The 20,138-nt window shown below is 42.1% G+C and overlaps 1 protein-coding gene across 1 annotated transcript; it reads left to right on the forward strand.

Moving 5' to 3' along the window:
* Positions 1–268: 268 nt before the first annotated feature.
* On the forward strand, positions 269–2,032 carry LOC149299132 (formin-1-like). The gene has a single exon (XM_089486615.1). The coding sequence runs from the start codon at positions 269–271 to the stop codon at positions 2,030–2,032; it is 1,764 nt and encodes a 587-aa protein (XP_089342741.1).
* Positions 2,033–20,138: the final 18,106 nt, after the last annotated feature.

Genomic DNA, 20,138 nt, shown 5'->3' on the forward strand with positions numbered 1-20,138 from the left:
GGTTTGGGAATACTTAATAGTGCAAAGAATACTTTGCTAGCATTTGATTTCAACGTCCTGATGTCTTCATTGTGAATTAAAGTTTTTGAAATTTCTGCAAGAATATTTGGCGTGCTGAAAGCCTAATGATTTCATTTTCTTGCTCTAACAGGCTGCGGTATGATGGTTCTTAGTCAGATGACTCTCCGCCTGGTTATCACATGCTGTGTCATGAAGCACAGAAACATTGACCACATTATTTAAATCCTGGAATAATTAGAGGCGTATAATGGAGAGCACACACTCTGTCCTCCAATTGCACAAACCCATTATGGAGCTTTGCTACGTCAGCTTCTACCTTCCTGGGGGTAGTGTCAGGGGATTCACATACAAGCGCTGTGTAACTCGAGACAAAGCCAGAACATGTTTTGATAGCTGTTATCGGATCAAGGAGGAGACAGAGGCTGCAGAGCACAGGGATCCACCTTACGAAAGCTTTACAGAGGCCTTAAAGGAAACCACAACCCAAAACATCCTTACAGAACTGTATAAGCTCACGGCTGCTAAAAACAGGTTGTTGGTCCATCTACTTCAAGCCTCCAGGAATCCAAAACTCATAATGGGTAATCAGGAAGGCAAATTTCAAGACCTGCCTCCAGGTTCTAGCATCCCGGAGGAAGATGTTTCTGGCCGTATGGATTTCCACGAGTCGTGGTCTGCTTCAAATGAGAAAAAGGTTTCCTCGTCTAAGGTTAAAAAGAACAGGAGATTCAGTAGGAGGAAGGAAAGTATAGAAGACTTTGTGCAGAAGAAGACTAAGTGGAAAGGGGGTCCGGAGGCTGGAGTGATGCATACGAGAGACAAAGCATTCGCAGCAAGGCCATCTCTGACCAACTCTGTAGACTCCTTGTCACGCCCGAGACTGCAGTCTGTAGAAAACAAGGAGAGTTACACAACGGGTTCCTCAATAAACAGTATGCAGGGTAAGCTTTGTGAACGCTCTGGGATGCTGGGTACTGAATCAGCGATGGGCAGCTCGCTTTCTGTGTATGATAATGATGTATTTGATGATTTTTCTCTGCTGCCTCATAGCGACAGCCTTCTGGGTGATCTGCAGGGAGTCATGAAGATCATGCAGGAACAGAACAGTGCCCCCATGATTCAGGGCAGTAAAGCAGAAAGAAGATGCACAGAGTATAATAACAGTGAAGAACCGGGTAGCAGGAGGGGCTCAAGGACCGTCGTAGCTAAAGTTCAGGATATCAGCCCCTGTGTTCAGAGAGTTGTCACCTCATTCAGTTACCCAGAACATAGCGTTGATGATGCAAGGTGTGAAAATGTCACCACTGTGGTATCTGCTGTACCAAATGAGTTTATCTCTCAAGCAGATGTGCTTAAGCTTTGTGATCCTCCTGACAGAGATCCGCAATCCTTAAGAGGCAGTGAGACAGACCAGGAGGTGGACAGGGCAAGTGAGAGACACCTGGTCCTACCGCTTAATGATGATGCATTGGTGTCCCATGGATTTGTCAACAAAAGTCTCATAAGAGTTCCGCAAAGTGACAGTGTGGAGGAGACTGAATATTGGTTGGGACAACTGGATCACAAAGGAGACAGAGCTGCTGTGTGCCCCAACCTGCTGAAACAAGCAACCAAATCTTTAAATCCAGCAAAGTTTGTCCACCAGAGTACCAACATTAAAGCCGAGGAAAAGCACCCCGCAACCCTTTCTTTTACCTGTGATGTACTTAATGAATCCAGCCAGCCAAGTAATATCAAACGAAATTCTATTTCCCCGTCTCCTTTATCTTCCCGCCTTCCAAGCCCGCAGCTTCATCACAGGATTCTGCCGTTATCCACCAAGCTGTCTGAGGACATCACAGACTTACCCCAAAGGGACATACAATGGGATACCCCATGTGACAAAAGCTCTTCACGTCGGGCCTTGGGGACTAAAACTAAAGATCCTACCTGGTCAGAGTATTTAGCTTCTGATGAGCAAAGGCAAAACCAGTCTACAACTGTGAAATACAGCACCTTACAACCTGAGTAATTTTGTATTTTATAACATAAATCAGATGTCTTTCTAAACGTTATCCTTCTACCTCAAAGGTGCCTTCCGATGAGTGACAAACCAACTCATCGTAGGCATTTCATCATCATCTTGAGAATTTTTGTAGCCCTTGATCTGCATCATGGAACCCATTTTTAAGCTTTCTAAATTAGCAGTGGGGCAGTACTTGTAAGTTAACCTGTCCCCGAGCCATATATATAATATATTTCTCTACCGAACAAGCAAGGACTCAATTCCCTGGGGGTAGTCTCTCTGGGTAGAGAAAAAGGTTTGTAGGGTTAAGCAGCTCTGAAATATAGACACATATTCAGTACCTGTATCAACCTGATTCTATGATTCAGTTGTTGGCAAGAAAAAGTATCACTGAGTAACCTGCGTTGCTACATCAAAAAGGGTACATTAACCCCTCAGCGCCCAGTCATCACTCTTGTTAAGACAATGTACATTTTATCAGAGAATTATCTTAAAATGTCACATCTTATAATGGATGTAATGCTTTGTAAATCCTGCATTGTATTGTTCAGGGCATTACGCACCTATGTAATGTTGTAATATACGTATTAAAACCCAAGCTTATGTGGGTACATATCCCTGCATGATTTATTTCCCCTTCAATTTTATATTTGTTCTTGATAGTTGTTGATTTGCTTAGGTATCCTTTGTAAAGGTAAGGTTTATAGAGAATTTTTTTTTTTATTAAGATAGATGTTTGTGTCAGATCTTGCCACAAATCTCGGCTTTTTAATTTTAAGTTAAGTACCCTTGCAACAGTCAAATATCTAGAAAAACAAAAAGCACAACCTTTAGCCAGTTTTGGTTACTTTTTAAAGCTGGGAAATTCCTCTTTAAGCATTTACATGTTTCAGGAACAAATTCACTCATTGGGCGTGAATGGTTTGGCTTATTGCCCAATTGGTACCCATTTTCATACATGAACTGTGAGCACTTCTTTAACCACAACCTATATTGTTTCAGATATCAAAGTAATAAAGTCCATGAAGAGATGGATGTGTAGGGTTTGGCTCTCACCGAGTATTGAAGCCTTTTTGTTCCATTAAGCCCTCCAGTTTGGCTGTTTAGAAAAGTTTTAGGTTTCAAGAGGGTTCTCATGGAATCTGTAACAGGCCAGGAATGGTATGGTTAAAGTGGGGCTATCACCTTTCTCAGGGATACCCTGGGACACATTGAGGTAGCGTGATCACATAAAGCAAAATAACGTGATCCTGCAATAAAAGCGATGCTATTCTCACAGAGTGCCAGAAAGCAAACTGCTAGTAGGGTAAACAATGATGAAGGGAGGGGAGTATTTATGAATGAATGTATGTTAATTATAATGAGTGTGTGTGCGTGAGCATGTATACGTTGTGATCCTGCACCCACACAGGGTACCAAACAGCACGGTCCTCTAGGGTATTAACACCACATCTCAGTTAGGTAATCAACCACGATTTATTTGTAGTCCACATATGCAGCTATATACAGAATTTCATAGTACACAAATTCCCTACAAACAAAAGCCTAGCTCGTCTGAGCGCTTACTAACATATAACTCCCTCGCTACTCAGGGTCTAAAACTAAACAAAACGTAATCCCACCAACCTTTTTGATGGTCTCTCTTGTGCAAAGCAAGCCCTGCTGCTTCCAAATAAACTCTCTCTCTCCTCTCCCTCTGTCCAACAGGTCAGGCTTTACTGCAGTCGGTGCAGCTCATTACTTGCAGCTGACCAGTGCATTGGAGTCAGCCTAAACTCCTGGCCTGGATCCTGTGTCAGTCCAGGTGCATGTAAACTGCGGGGTAGAGCACCAGCCTGCCCTATATGTCATACAAAACCCTGCAAAATCGAGGGGGAATGTATACCCCTTCCACAACAACACCCCGCACCTTGTTACAACGTGTACAAACAGAGAAATGTGTTAGATTGTATGTTAATGTAAGTTTGTGTTGCGTGAATGTTTATACGTATGTGTACCAGTGTGTATGGGGGGGGCAAGGGGCCCATGGGCCAGAAGGTGTCAGCTCTCCTCTGTAGATAAATATTGATGTATCTATATATGAAAACCCACCTTATATACATCCCATAGGACCAGCTATCTTCACTTCTCAGTCTGCATATTTATCCCTCTCCGTTATTGTACTGTTGTTCTTAAGTCGCTGATAGTTGCTGATCGGTTCAGACAGCCTTTCTAAGGTGAGGAAGAAGGGAACCTTAATGAGTGCATTTTGCAATTGTTACCATATATCGAACCATAACTTCCCTTTTTTTGCATACCCACACAAATTACAATTTCTTTTTTTTAAAGATGTACTGTATGTTCATAGATATGTTCTCAATACAGTACAGTCTCTCCTGCCATGTGAAATACTGCCAGTCAGGTCCAGTGAACATTTCAGGGGGTACTAACGTGACCACCCAGTGCCTGTGAACAGAAAGCCCCCCAAGAGCTGTCTAAGGAGTAGTAAAGGTTGGTCTGGGCCTGCTACAATGTAAGCTGTTAACTTTATATGTACACAAAACTTATACTTCACTAAATGCCTATTTCAACATTTAAATTCACTTTTAATTGCTTTTTAAATGAGCCTCTTCTTACTCAACTTCTCCATTCTGCTGTTTCTGCTGACAATTATGTTTTACTTGGTATCGCTACAGCCCAAATATTATTTCTTCATGGCTTTTCCACAGGAAGTTTTTGACCTTAAAAAAAAACAACCTTTACCACTCCTTAGACAGCTCTTGAATGTTTTCAATGGCTATTCCTACACACCCCGGCCACTGGGGACAGAAGACTTGGAAGCCTGGTTTCTGTTATTTCTTTTTTGTTAAATCATTTTTTAATTAATCAAATTATATCAAGAATAAAATGGAAAAGTGATTTTTCTTAATGCACTTTGAGAGGAGTCAGGAATTTCAGTCCCTGTGATGATCAGGATGTTCCAAAGTGAGGAAAGCAGTGGCCTAAGCCATAAAACTAAATGCCATTTTTGTTATCCAGACCTGTATGCTTTATTGGTGACTCTAGAATAGAAAGAAATCCTTTATGGAAAAGAAGGTACAACTACAAGGTATGGCCTTTTTTGGTCTGGCTCCCAGATAGAGAGTATAAATAGTGTGTGCACAAGTTATATCATAGAAAGTTTCTTTCATAAAGAGTTCATGGGGCAACATAGACACTCTGTAGCAGTAGATCGATACACATCTGCTCAAAACTTTAAGCACCGGAAGTAAAGTGTATCCAGTGATGGACTGGCGGTGATGGACTGGCGGTGATGTGGCGGCCCTAGCACTTCAAGGCTGATGGCCGGCTGATGACATAAGTGCGTTCAGTGGCTTAATATAACTGCTCCCTTACTTGGAACATTATGCCCATTATATCTCCATTTGTGCTGAGAAGATAAATATGGGAACAGCTGCCCCAAGCAAATTGATAAGCTAAGCTTCTTTTCTCACCTCTCATGATACACTTCTCATTTAGAAATTTAGATCAGAAATGATGCTACCATCATCATAGGTAAAGAGTGTGCTCAGGAGTCCCCTCATTGAATGTAGTGGGGTTAAGGTACAAATCCCTCAAGTTAGATCACAAAGAGTAACGTTTTTAGAAACAAGCTTGTGATCATTAGTATTGTGTTCCTTAGCTGTATTGCATTTGAATGTTTACTTGCTGCTTTCCCATTAAGGTATTCTGTAATTTTACTCCTGAACTTCATTATGTCTTGCAAATATTTAAAAAATAGAGTCCATTTTTTGGTGTTTTAGTCTTAAAGAGGTAGCCATGCCCCCTTTTTGTCCTCTCAGACGTAAAAAAAAAACAACTAGTGTTGTCTTTGCCAAATGTTGCGCAGATTTCCTCCTTAGACTTGGGTGTGAAGGGAGCCCAAGGTTGAGAGCTTGCCCTAGGCCCCATTAGATATAAAGATCCAGGATTACGAAATGTTTAGGAACCTTAATACCTAATTTAACGAATTCCAGGAAATGCATCATGTGACTGATCTTGCTAAAGAACTTTGTAGGCCAGCTTGGACCACCTGCTCAGGTTCACCCCTCACCTGGTGGTTTCAGTGACCTCTTTGTCAAGAGGTTCTATTTTGTGAAGCATTTTTCTATGTTGAATGTGTGATATGGGTGAAGCTAGTTGAGGTTGTGGCTCTGGTGGTCCCACCTGGTTTGCCTGCTCTTAGATCACAACTGAATAATGCCTTGATCTCCAGAAGGTCTTCATACCTCCTTTGAAGAGACGGACCACACAAACTCAACACTTGGAAACAAAATTGGAAACCTATACTGCTGCCAGTGAAAGCACTAAACATAAGATTATAGCGTTTCTGTTTGTTTATGCTACATCTTATATATTTAAGATTATAGCTAAAAATTCCCCTTTGGCGTTTAGTTATTGAGCAGCACAAAAATATGAATGATTGTTGTGTATTTTGCGCTAATGGATCTGGGTCATAGTAGGGGTCAGCAGCCGTCTTCATGCAGGTTCCTGCCTTTCTTGAAGATAAATCCTCATTGTTTCCATCCTGCTGCGTTCAATTTGTCATCCTGTACCCAGTATTACATAACCGGCGCCTGTGGATGGCCAGGCGTTCTTCTGCGCAGGTCCTCCTGTCAGTTCTGATTACTTTTGGTCACTGGCCTTCTGTGTTTACTCCTGCAATGAATTCTCTACAATGACTTTACTCCCACAATAATTTTTTATCTTGTATTTTTACAAAGCTCAGTGGGCTTCACCTCTGTACTAAAGCAAATTACTGCTTGTAAGTAACATTCTAAGTTTCGTGTTGTTCTTCAGACGATAATCCATAAGCAAGACAATAATTCTCGAGATTTGTACTGAAATATGAAGCACCGGCTTTAAAAGAAGCCGCTGTGCTTTGTGCCAATTGCTTCCCTGAGATTTAAATTGCCACCCACCGCCTCTTCCTGGACTTGAAACAAGTCGGGTCTCCAGAAGGCTGTGTAGTGAAGTGTTACAGACCTCTCAATCGTGTGAAGATGCTGTAATTTGAGTGACAACCAGCAGGGGCAGTGTTGGTGCGAATTCGCATGAGTCCGGAAGGCTGCCACCAAGTGGCCCTGTGATGCAATACAAAGGATCCTACATTCCACTCCGAATATGCGTGGTCTTATCTGTAAGGTTGGCCTTACTTGTAAGGAAGTTGAATTTAAACGTTTCTATATGGATTCAATGATGCTAACAGACACCAGTTACTTCTTTATACACTGAAGAAAGGAGCTCACTGTTCCACATGTTAGTAATCTAACTCTGTTATGGATTGATCGCAGGTTATTTTAATTTCAGTAAAATTCCTGTATTCCGTGCTCAGGTTCTGTCTTTCTTTTCTTCTCCAGATTAGCTCCACATTTATATATTTCTTTGCACCAGGGGACACATATTGCCTTAATATCCACAGATAGTTTTTTTGAGATATAAGAATCATGTCTATGATGCGCTGCATGAAATGTAATAGGTCAGATGGGTTTTGTAGAACATATGCCCAAATCACAAAACATCTGCATTTTATACTAATCTTGTGCTGGTCCATATTATACACTTATTTATTGCCTGGAAATATTTAACTTATAGGATAAAAATCAGCCAGTGGTGTTTTAATTTCCGTTGCTTGGAAAAACATAGGAGGGCTCTTTGCCCTTTGGATAAATGATTCTCCTCGTTAAATCCAGAACCACAGTCTCTTTCTTTGCTTCGCGAAATTATGCCTTCTACCCAACCCTCTTAGATTTCCATGTAACGTACAATTTGTCAAACTGTTATCCGTTCACTGTTACCCAAATAACCTGTACAGATATGGTAGCCATTTTTAAAAGAGCTTGATGAGATGGACTTCAACGGTGCAGCTCCAGCGAAGGGAACAGGAATGTAACTTGTCTCCTAGAAGAAATATTTAATACTCTTCAAGAAAAATATGCTGTTGCTATCCATAAACATTAATAAAGGTATAATTGTGTTTCACGCAAAAAGTTTCCCTTTTGAGCTGTTGAAGACCTCTACTTGTCTCTTAACGCCATTGCCTGATCTTGTAGCTCCATGATTTGGTACAGAGCCTAAATATGTAAGCATTTTATGTATACAGACTTTACAAGGTGGCAGTACTTTACACATACTACTCGATGACTGGGCAGAGATAGTAGGGGTACCAAAGGCTGAGCTGTTTGATGGAGGTCCGCCATGGCAATGGGTGCATCTCCTTGCATCACTTCGGTTACGGCACTATCGTGTCTAGAGAAAAGTAAACATGGGTTTTGTACAGCCTTGTCTTTTGGGCCCTGCATAGTGTATAATTTGGTCTATAAGAAAACTTTGGAAAAAATCTACATATTCCAGAATATATAATTAGAATACAATTGTAAAGGAAGCTGTTACAGTTCCCCAGTATAGCCCAGAAACCATAGTTTAGGACCTTTACAGCCACTAGTTCTGATCCACATGAGTCTCGTGAAGTACAGAGGTCAACACCCGGCCACGCCAGATGCTAATTTTTCTTGAAAGCAAATGTGAAGTACTTTGGAACATTGCTGAATTTTTAAAAGATTCCCCCTCTCCATACTTTGGCTACATCTCCTGGTTTCCAATCTTGTGTCAATGAAGACATCTCCTGTGTGGGCGATACTAGGCCCGTTGCAAACCGGGACAAGCCGGGGAAACCTGATAGGAACGCGCTGCATCTTAGTCTGGAGATACTGGTGAGTGTGAACGTGTCACAGCTTTTAGCATTATCCTTTGTCAAGTTGTGTGCCAAACATAAACCACCATTTTTAACACATAAAGAAGTTCATTAGAAGTAATATGAGAGAGATATATAGAGGCAAGAAGGTATGCATCCACTGAGATCTGTCTAGCACAAAAGGGGAGAGAGCACTAATAGTTTAGGAGCCGGGATACCCGGATAAATGTATGGCGGACGCTTACTCCCTTCACCACGCTTGGCTGGCAAGTTGCTACCTTGATCACCTACGTTCACAGAGGAATCCCCATGATTTTCTTGCAGTGGTTGATTACCCAAACTGGGTTCAAGTACTTAAAATTAGTTCATTTTAATGGCATTAAAATAAAGTATGAAGGACAATCTATATCTAAAGAGTTGTTTTTCATAAGAGCTACACACTACGTCTACTTACAGGAAAAGAATGCAGCTCAGCATAACCCATATCTGGATAGCTACAGTTGCAATAAGAGCAACTGGTCATTGCTGCAGAATATGATTAAGATATATAAATTGCTAAATAATAATAAAGATGATGTATGTAGAAGGGCAATATGAGTTTACATAATATATATTATAAATATAATATATATAATAATATAATATATAATAGAAAATAAACAGAACCAAACCCCTCTGCACTATGTGACACCATTCATATGCGTAAACTATGCCCCTTGGATAGACCATCTCTGAAGGTCGTAATGCATTAGCTACACAGCCAGAAATTCAGAAGTGATACGTGCTGACAAGCTGCATCCGTGGGCATTTAATAGGTTTATGAAACAGTGAATCACCATAGGTGGCGTATGCTGTTCAAAGACAGGGACTAACACCATCCCCTATAGTTTACCCTTTTTTAATCACTTTACTTGTTAATGGTTTAGCATAATTTTATGCACAACAATCTTGGCTTTGAATTCCTTTACAGTTCTTTTTCCACGGGAAGTTTCTTCCTTGTATCTTCTACCCTCTCTGTATTGTAGTTATTATAATTTTTTTTTATTTGTATTTTTTTAATTATTATTTTTTTATTTTTTTTTTGTACCTTCCCTGATATTTTCAAATTGTATAGAATATTGCTGTGCGCATTTTAAGTATCACACTCTTCAACGCAGCACAGCTGGAAACTATCACAAATATTTACACAAGTGACAAGGCTCCAGCGTCTCATTGATATGAGGTGTCCGGCTGATTCCCGGTCAGAGGTTCTCGTCTGTTTGCCTTCCCTCCTTTCACAGGCAGTGGGAGTGGAAAAAAAGCCTGCTGTGCATACCTGTTACCTGAAAGCAGGGAGGTAGGGTAATTTGAAACCAGCCCTTTTCATGCCGTCTCTGGACGGTGACATTTGCATTCTTTAGAAAAGCTTCCACAACGCGGAAGAGAACGATTTCTGGGGTATCTGGGGGTAGAGTGGAGTGGCGTATCTGGGGGTAGAGTGGAGTGGCATATGTGGGGAGGGCAGTGTGGCATGTCTGGGGAGGATGGAGTGGTGTATCGGGGTATAAGGTGTATCAGGCGGAGTGGCATATGTGGGAGGCAGCGTGGAGTGGCATATGTGGGAGGCAGCGTGGAGCGGCATATGTGGGAGGCAGCGTGGAGCGGCATATGTGGGAGGCAGCGTGGAGCGGCATATGTGGGGGGCAGCGTGGAGCGGCATATGTGGGGGGCAGCGTGGAGCGGCATATGTGGGGGGCAGCGTGGCATGTCTGGGAGGCAGCGTGACATGTCTGGGAGGCAGCGTGGCAAGCCTGGGCTCAAATGTGCATAAGGGGGCTGGTTGCGAAATAAAGGCAAGAAATGCATTTTATCAAAGTTTTTTTATTATACTGTTTGTATTTAATATAATTTGTTTATTACATTATTTTAAATAAATGAAAGATTTACATTTTTTTTTATCTGATTAATCGAAAAAAAATAATCGGCCAACTAATCGATTATGAAAATAATCGTTAGTTGCAGTCCTACACATAGCCATACTGAGAGTCCCAAATACAGAACCAGGGCCCGGCAAATTCGGCAGATGGAGCACCACAGTCCGGAGGCGGATCAAAAGGCAACCGAACAGCACGGAGCCCGCCAGTGAAGGGAGGAGGAGGTCCACCAGGGCCCAAATCCCCCCACCCAAACAACCGGAACCCCCCCAATTCGCCAATGGCCGGTAGATGAGACAGGCACCCCGGAAAACTCCAGCAGCGAGGTACACAGGCCAAGTGATGATGACAGAGTACCAGGCCCAGCCATCCAGCACCCCCACCCAAGCAACAGGAGCTCCCCCTCAAAAAAATAAATAAATAAATAAATAAAAAAAAAGTAAGAAGAGCTACAGGGACCTCACAGCAGACAGCACACCAGGGTCGTCAAAGACCGCCCAGACCCGGAGAGGGGCCACCGTAAACGAAGACAGTGATGCGGTGGCATGAGGGGAGGGGAGGGCCAGCCAAGAACCGCGAAGAACACCGTGCAGCCCCTACTCCTCACTCACCCGAACAGCCGGACCGGCCCAGTCAGGATGTGCGGAAGCAGGATCAGGCCGCCGAAGACGAGAGGTGCGTGGGGGACCCGGAGCCCTCTGGCGCAGGGGACCTCCGGCCGGGCCATCCTCAGCAAGCAGAGCAGGTAAGGTCCAATCGACTATGTTGAGCTCGGGCAGGCGTAGTTCCTCAAAAAAGGCAGGCAATTCGTGCGGGAAGCGAAGGACCTTGACGGCGTTATCAACACGTACCTTGAGGCAAAAGGGGAAACCCCAACTGTAGCGGAGGCAACGGCGTCGCAGTTCAGCCGTTAAAGGCCGTAGGCAACGGCGCGTCCGGAGTGCGATGTCCGAGAGGTCTGGAAAGAAGGAGATCTCACGGCCTCGGTAACTCCAGGTACCTACTTCCCTGGCCTTGCGTAGGATGTCCTCTTTAAGTTGGAAGTGCGCTATCCGGCAGATGATATCCCTCGGGGGAGCAGAAGCCGGGCCCCGCGGTCACAAAGCCCTGTGAGCTCTATCCATCTTTATCTGAGATCCGTCAGGCCGATTCAGCAAGCCATTGAAAATGCAGGTGAGCACGGCAAACACGTCTTCAGGCTCCGATGAGGGGGACTCCGGGACACCTCTGATCCTCACGTTGTGCCTACGGCCCCGATTATCGAGGTCCTCTAGGCGTCGCCTGTAATCCGGCAAAAGTTCTGTGTGGTGAGCAGTGACTTGGGCCACCCAGGAAATACACGTGGTCTGCTGGGCAAGGTCTCGTTCGTGCTGAGCAACACGTTGGTCAAGGCCCGCCAAATCTGCGCGCAGCGTGGCAACCTCCTCCTTCACAGCTTGTCGCAGCTCCACAATCAGCTGGCCAAAGTCAGCCTTCCACGGAGCAGAGGAAAAAAGCCGCCGGACCGCGTCGCTCTCCACGGGAGTAGCAGGTGGGTCATGCGGGGAGGGCTCATCTCGGGCCCGATCTCCTACCTCCACAGAACTCGAGGGATAGGAGGCCCCAGAGGCCTCCGGATCCTGCGAGGCCAGGTCTCTCGGCGTCTGGAAATAGTCCCTCAGGGATGAGGTTGCTCCCTTCCCCCGATCCCCTGGGGTCTTAGGGTCGCGTTCCACCTTCTTATGCCTACCCATGGCGCAGGATGGTCTCGGATCGTGCAAATAATGTCGGGGGGGGGGGGAGACGGAGCTCAGCTCTCACACAGCCATCTTCCCTGGCGGTCAGCCACGCCCCCCTGACACCGATGTTTCTATATGTTTTACGACCGTCCCTGTTTTTGCAAATAAAACACTTTTGCTAGACAGAAAATGTTAATTCTTCATTTCATTGATTCATTTATGAATCTCATTTTGAGCCATAAAAGGATTTTATAGATTATATTACCTGTGAAGTTTTGTACAATATATATATTGACAAATAAATATTGTATAAATGTCACGTAACCACATTAAGGTTTTCAATTGTCATGTCCTATTGTGTCACAACAAAGAATTTAAGCTTGGCGATGAGTTTTTGCCGGTGTTCTGTCATCTATTACGTAGCTTTAACCCCATGCAGGCCTGGACTGGGCATCTGGCACACACCGACATTCCTCCCAACTGCCCTGCTTTGGGTGGGACAGTCCCAAATTTGCTTCTCTATCCTGCTGTTTTGGCGAGCTCTACCTTTGTACCGCTTTTTGTGACAGGGGTGTCGGGACAGCGCGATTTGGGAGCGCAGTCCTGCAATCCCAATTTCATTCTCCTGTGTCTTTGACACTAGAGAATGCATATTATGCCAGCTTGAGCGACACTACCTCCCAAGCTCTGTCCCCCTCTCCACCAACGTCCTGAATCACCAGGGGTAGAAGTTGGGTGGTATCCACAAGACGAATGTGGGCTGCTGGCCGATAGTGCCCCATACTCATACCTGGGAGCTCTCCGGGTTTGACCCGGAGATTGCCGGATGAGCTTTGCTCCTCCCGTACTCCAGGTCAAGACCCAAATCCTCCGGGGTCTTCACACGCCCTACTCCACGCCCATTTTTTCCTTTAAATGGGGGTGTCTCCTGCTGCCGTCAGTGAAAACGCCCCCTGACATCAGTGGGAACTCCCCAACCCCCCCCCCCCCCACGTCAGCAGGAACTTCCATTAACGTCAGCGGACCACCCACCGACGTCAGCGGGACTGCCCGCTGACATCAGTGTGCAATCCTGGCCGCCTTCCGGAGCCCAGAAGTTCCATGGTATACCCATACTTACCCGATCTACCCAACCAGCAGCAGATGTTGACCTGCAGTGTGCGGCCGCCGGCTGGATATAGGCTGCCACATGCAGCGTGAGTTTACGTTACGTTTGACCGTGCATATCCAGCCATATCATTTGGCAGCTGTTGGCCTTAAAGTGCCAGGGCCGCTTAGTTGCCCACAGCGTGGCCCTGACCACACAAGACAGCCCCATCCCTCTTTTGTATAAAAGCGTTTGATGTGCATTTAAGCTGCAGGAAATATGTTTCTATAAATCACTTTAAACCCATTTAAACAGATAAATCATTTGTGCTTAAGAGTTTTAGGAGAGACCTTATTGCCCATGTTTGAAGATATGCGTTTTAAATACGAATTCTTGGGCACCATTCCAATCAACCATTTTGAGCCAAGAAAAAGTTAATCAAGTTTTTTTGTGTAATAAATCACAATGCCTAAATATATTTAATATCAAAATTCAAATGTAGATGTAATGGAACTGACCCTTAAAATATCACCTCTTTTATCCTGTTATAATAAACACCCGGGTTCTTTAGGCGTTTTTAAAAACTCTTCGCGTTACAAGACATTTTAAAGGGTTCCAGCGGCATCGGTCACCGAGCGAGTGTATAGCAGTGAAATCTAGTATTCAAAAGCATAATTTATTTTGTTAGAGAAATTTTATACAGATCTTCTAGTAAAAGGAGATGTCTTCCTGAAGATACGGTTCAAGAGGAACATCCATTAAGTAAAGGAAGGAAACGTAGTGTAATAAAAATATAGGGCCAATACAAACTTCAAATAATTGGATCAACACATATATGTGCATCAAATATAGGCAGAGTCACTTAGATGCAAACAAACGTAAAACATTTAATACGAACAAAAATAGAATATAAAAATAAAACAAAAATACGAAACAAGTCTTACAAAACCGTCGAAAGGGAATTTAGTTCATGACATCTGTCCTATGCATTCCTGAGGAATGAGGGAGGGAGTGTTGGGACGTGAAGCGTCCGTGGATGGCAAGTACATCTCCCCTCTACCTCTCCTCCCATGCATCTCCAAGGCTCAAGCTCAAGAACTTGAACTCGGCCGTGAATGTTCTCTCATCTCTGGTATTTATGCGGGGGTCCATAGAGCGCCAGCTTCCATTAACCAAATGCTATCTACAGAATGAGGATCTTTTGTTTGTTGGCAAGTGTTACACATTAGTTAAAAATTATGGAATAGGAAAGGTCTGGCTTTTTTTTTAATGATATATTGTCCTATTTTTCCCCAGATAACACAGCCAGTGTTCTGGTAAAGTATGGAGACTTTAACCCGGATGTGGCAAAAGTCCATTACTTACCGATTGTGATTTCCGACAATGGAGATCCAGAACAGAGCAGCACGAGCACCCTGACCATCACGGTGTGCGACTGCAAGACAGGCGTCCGTGTCGGCCCCCGTGCTCATCATAGTCTTCGCCTGTTTGATTCTTCTTATTTTGGGTAAGTTTTCTAGTTGCACTTTCTGCGGCCATTCATTTTACAACTTACATGATATCAGGAATGCGTCGGTTCTTGATGCCTGAAATCAGATAGGTTAATGATTACATTTCAGAAATATTCCCGTTACAGGTACCCTTAAATGGCTTTTGACGACTTGGAGGTGTACAGATATGCTCTAGAAAATTCTAGGGATATTATGCATTGTATAGTTTTCCTTTGACACACAAATACCTAGAAAGTGAGGCCATCACCAAAGGATGGACTCGAGGTTTAGGGTCCTCGTTACATGATTTGGGGAGGTCTATGTCACATAGCCCCCAATATAATTATCCTTTAAATGAAGCAAGCATAAGATAAAATCAGATTTATTTTACTAGGCCCACAGGACAGGTTTGTAGAGTACATTGTGATGTCTTACAAGTTCTTGTATCACAGAGGACTATATGAATTTGGTTCTGAGGTGATTTCTCATTTCCATGCTTTCTTGCAGTGGTCTTGTTCCTGCTCTGGAGAAGAAATCACAGGAGCAATACAAAAACTTCAGGGAAAAACGTGCCCGAGATCCATGAGCAGTTGGTCACTTACGACAAGGAGGGTGGAGGAGAGATGGACACCAACTGCTACGATGTCTCCATCCTCAATTCAGTGCGTAGAAACGTGTCCCGGTCCAAGAGCAACGTGGAACCCGCTCCGCTGGTATATTCCCAGCTCCAGCTGCCTGCAAACAATGGAGAAATGCATTACGCGATCGAGGTGAAAAAGGACGAGGTGGATAACGATGGAGAACTTCTCCCATACGATACCCTACACATATTTGGCTACGAAGGGTCCGAATCCATAGTAGAATCTCTCAGCTCCTTGGAGTCTGGATCTTCAGACTCGGAAATTGACTACGACGTGTTAAATGAATGGGGACCCAGATTTAAGATGCTGGCCGATCTGTATGGTTTGTAACAGATTGAGAAATTTGATTAATATGACCCAAATACACAACGAAAGCCAACATATTAATACAGTTTCTTTTCAGCAAAGATCTGCTTGTTTGCTCACAAGTAACCCAAGGATGCTCATCTGTAAAAGCCAAAATGTTCCAAAGCAATCTATTACATCGTGTTATAACTAAGTATACAATAAGGTTGATAAATTATGGTGGAATTTAGATTTCTAAACCTGCAATATGGTGGTTAGATTGGTCAATTTGATTTTTTATTGCATTTCTGTTTGTATTAAAGGTCAGTCTCACTAAGATTAATATCCTTAAGACCGTTAATACCCTCCTAATATAGTACTTTATTTACAATCTAAACCTAATGATTAACAGCTTGTATACCATATAGATGGCACTGGAAATTTTAACATTAATCCTCACCGTAAATACATTTTATTGGGACTTTTTAAAAGAGCCCAAAAAACATTTATGCATCTTACAAAATTCGCTATTAAATACAACCAGTAACTAACTACTTAATGCATGGTAATTGTCTGTCCTCAGGGATATTTTTGCAAACAATAAATACTTGAATTTTTGTATTCAGCTACACATAACCCTTACCTGGCAATGCAGGATTTGGATGCAACAAGCGATTGTTCTAAAGCAGACCATATATTAAGTCCAGGAGAGAATTTTCCGCTTTGTGATATACCATAATGAAACATGGTGACCGTTTGGGGGGGTCTACTCCACTGGAGTTACCAGAGTGCCCATTTCCACTAGAGCCAATTCAGTGCCCATTTCTAGCCACTGACATTACCACAGAGCTTTACCGAATTGCTCTTTATGCAGGACTATCCACAGGGAGCAGAAATATATACTTTAAAACTTTGGAATAAGTGCAAATCTTTTCCTGTCTAGTCCTTAAATTAACTATTTCGTATGATTTATTTTAATTGAATGCTATACAAGTGTATGTAGTGATTGTAGTGTTGGACCAGTCACCTTGACATCTCCACAGAGACGTAGGGAAGATGTGGTCACGAAAGGGTGTCTGCATTAGAATTGTGGTTTTAAATCCCTGACTTCTGTTCATTATTAAGAACCAATCCCAGTGAGTATGCTGCACGAACTTGGACGGCCCTGATTAATGTATAGATAAATCTGAGCATTCTTCACCCTTTGACTTACATTATACAGGGTCAGCTCAGTCGTTATAATGGAAAACGTGAGTAAGGGAGCAAACTGACAGCTTTCTCTTTAGTGAGTGGCCATAGTATTTGTTGGCCTTTAAATTCCACAATCGGCCCAAACTATTGCTTATTTGTTGGCTCCAGCCACATTTTACCCTTGAAGATACATGATATACCTGCTGATCAAAAAGTTTCATAACTACGAAAAAGCACCAGTGAAATTCATAGTCAAAGGAATAGGATACTAAAAAATTAGGTTCGCACCCAAAGGTGCTGTCCCCCATGCCCCAATAGACAATACATAGTTTATAAACAAAGGTGCAAGTGTTCCGTAGATAGACTACTTCTGTAACCCTTATAAACTTAATTTATACAATACACATGATAAAATACAAAGTTGTCGAAAGATATAAAAACGAAAAGGTTTATTTAGTACGGGAACAAAAGCTGACGCATTTCACTTTACAGCTTCCTCAGTTACAGGCTGAAGTTCTAGAGAGAAATGACAAGCAATTAAGTGAAAAACAAGACGCCCTTAGTAATATTTTATAACCCGGCAGATGTAAAGGACATTCTTGGTGAATAAACCAGCATTAGAAAGTGTGAAAACAGATGTGTGCACATTTGTGTTGCCAAATGACAGATATAGGATACAGACTAGTGCTCAATTGTTAACATACAAGCAACATAAAAACAAAGTCAATAAGCAAAATATTTGATATAGATACTTAGATGGTACATAACCCAGATAAGGTATCATTTCAGAAACAGTCAGATAAAGAAAATGTGTGGCAATATTGACACAAAACATTCAGACAGTAAAACAGATACAGCTAATTTCCATGATAACTTGGCAACAATTATCCAGACTACCCATTTATTAGATGAATGTAATTTACCAAGACTGTAAAACACCAGGGAAAGGACTGAGATGTCTGAGAACAAACTGAAATATGGAATATATGACCATAGTATTGTCACAAATTCATGAAGAAAAAAAACCAGTTTATAGCGCGAGACTCTAGCATGGAGGTTACAAAAGCCTAATTTCTATAGGTAAGAGCCAAACATACTTTAAAACACAAATGTTTCTTGTAATACTTACCGGTCAAGAGCACAGAACTACCTGCCCTGCCAGCACCACCTCTAAAAGGCTCGGTCGTGTTCGTGCAGCCCTTTTAAACAAAAGATGGGAGGCGGGGTTTCAACAAACTTTATGTGAAGCATTCAAATAGACAATTCAAGCTTATTGTTCCAATTGTAAGCTTTGGCTGTCCTTTTTTTTTTTTTTTTTTTTTTAATTAACATGTTTTAAATAAAGTTGATTTTGTCAACCCGGCTGCTTCTCTTATACTGATAATGGGATGGGGTATCCTCTGCCTGTGTATTAAGCGTTAAAATAATTTGGAAGCAATATATGTTTGGCTTTGCTGTTGCAACTAAGGGTGCCGTGCCCCTTTCCGCTTCTTCCATTTCTTTTTTCATATTTTTTTTTTCTCATCGTTTTTCTGTAGAACTCCAGCCTCTTCAGTCCGTAATCTGAGGAAGCTGTAAGGCGAAACGCTTCAGATATTCCTGCATGTTCTGAATAAGCTTTTTATTATATGTGTGTATATGTATGTATATATATATATATATATATAATTTACTTGGGCTACTATGTGTATTGTATAATACACAGGGCTGGATTATTTATGGGGCAAAATGCATATTTAACTGGAATACCCCCTTATGGAGAGGCAGTAAGAGACAAGGGCTGTGGCTTTGCCCGCTTCCACCTGTGATCCGCTATTCAGTTGGTACCTCTGTTCTTAAACATACATTATTTTCGTGGTGACCGGACCGTTAAAGGGTTACATTCTGGAATAGCCTACAAACTGTAGCGGGGTTTTGCTTGTGTCCGTGATGTCAGATTTTTATACTTAGTCTTCACGCTTTTTAAGAAATTTTTTTACAGAAACATTAATCTTAATGTTGTGTTTTTGTAAATTGTACTTTTTTTGTTGTTAACAGTGATTTTTATTGTTTTTTTTGTATTGCAAAAATGCATTCTCTGCATCTGTATTGCCTTTTAAAGATTTGTATTAAAATTACCTGGAAAAAAATTCCATGGGTTTCTATCTTTTAAACCGCCAAGAGTGATTTAGTTTCTTGGAAATAAAGGTGGGAGGTTGCAATTAAAATTGAAAGGTTTGCAAATTATAGTTGCCAAGTGTACCGAATAAGTCATGTCAGTCCTAAGGATGGATTCATGTTTTATTGGCCAGACACCTGATACTTTGGTGGAATACAATTCCAACTTTGGGAGAGTAAAGCACAATTTTACTAGTTTTATTCTGCCTAATACATGTATCATAATTACAGCAGTCTGTATTTGTGGTAATAAAAAATTAGGATTTATGAATGATATAATTCATGCCTTAATAGGGTAGCCTCGTATATCATGAACGAGCTGTTGGTGTATAGTAATATCAGTCAACCATTTATGAGCAGCAGCAGCTGAACCCTAAATTAGATAATTCATAATTCAAATGTATCGTGTTTTGTTTTAGATTCACGGCTTAGAAGTTGGCTTTTTCTTTGGAAGTGGTTCAGGCAAAGGCTGGATTCTTATTTTGTAGAGTGAAATGTTAGTGTTGCAGTCAGCAAAGGTAAAGCAATTAACAGATGCTGTAATTCCACTGAGTGATGCTTAAATCAAATCTGATTTTCGCTCTCCTGAAAAGAAATCACTTTGGAATATTTTAATGGCATCCTTTTATAATGTCATACCCATAAATCAACACATGGTGGCAGTGTGTTCCTCCTCGCCCATTACTCTGCTCTTCTGTTGACATTTAATAATGCAAAACAATATTCCTTAACTCTTTTGGTGATGTGCAAGCCAACAATGCAATCTTAAGGGTAAATTAAAAAAAAAAAAAAAAACACTTTACAGCATTGGGCAGAACATGAATAATGCAACCGCAGAAAATAAACTTATATATGTATTATTTTGATATTTTATTAAGTTTCACATGTAATTTTGGCTGCCAAATTCTCTGGCAATTT

Source organism: Sceloporus occidentalis, unplaced genomic scaffold (assembly GCF_023333645.1).
Source record: "Sceloporus occidentalis isolate IW3139 unplaced genomic scaffold, rSceOcc1.0.p SCAF_29, whole genome shotgun sequence".
Classification (NCBI taxonomy): Eukaryota; Metazoa; Chordata; class Lepidosauria; order Squamata; family Phrynosomatidae; genus Sceloporus; species Sceloporus occidentalis.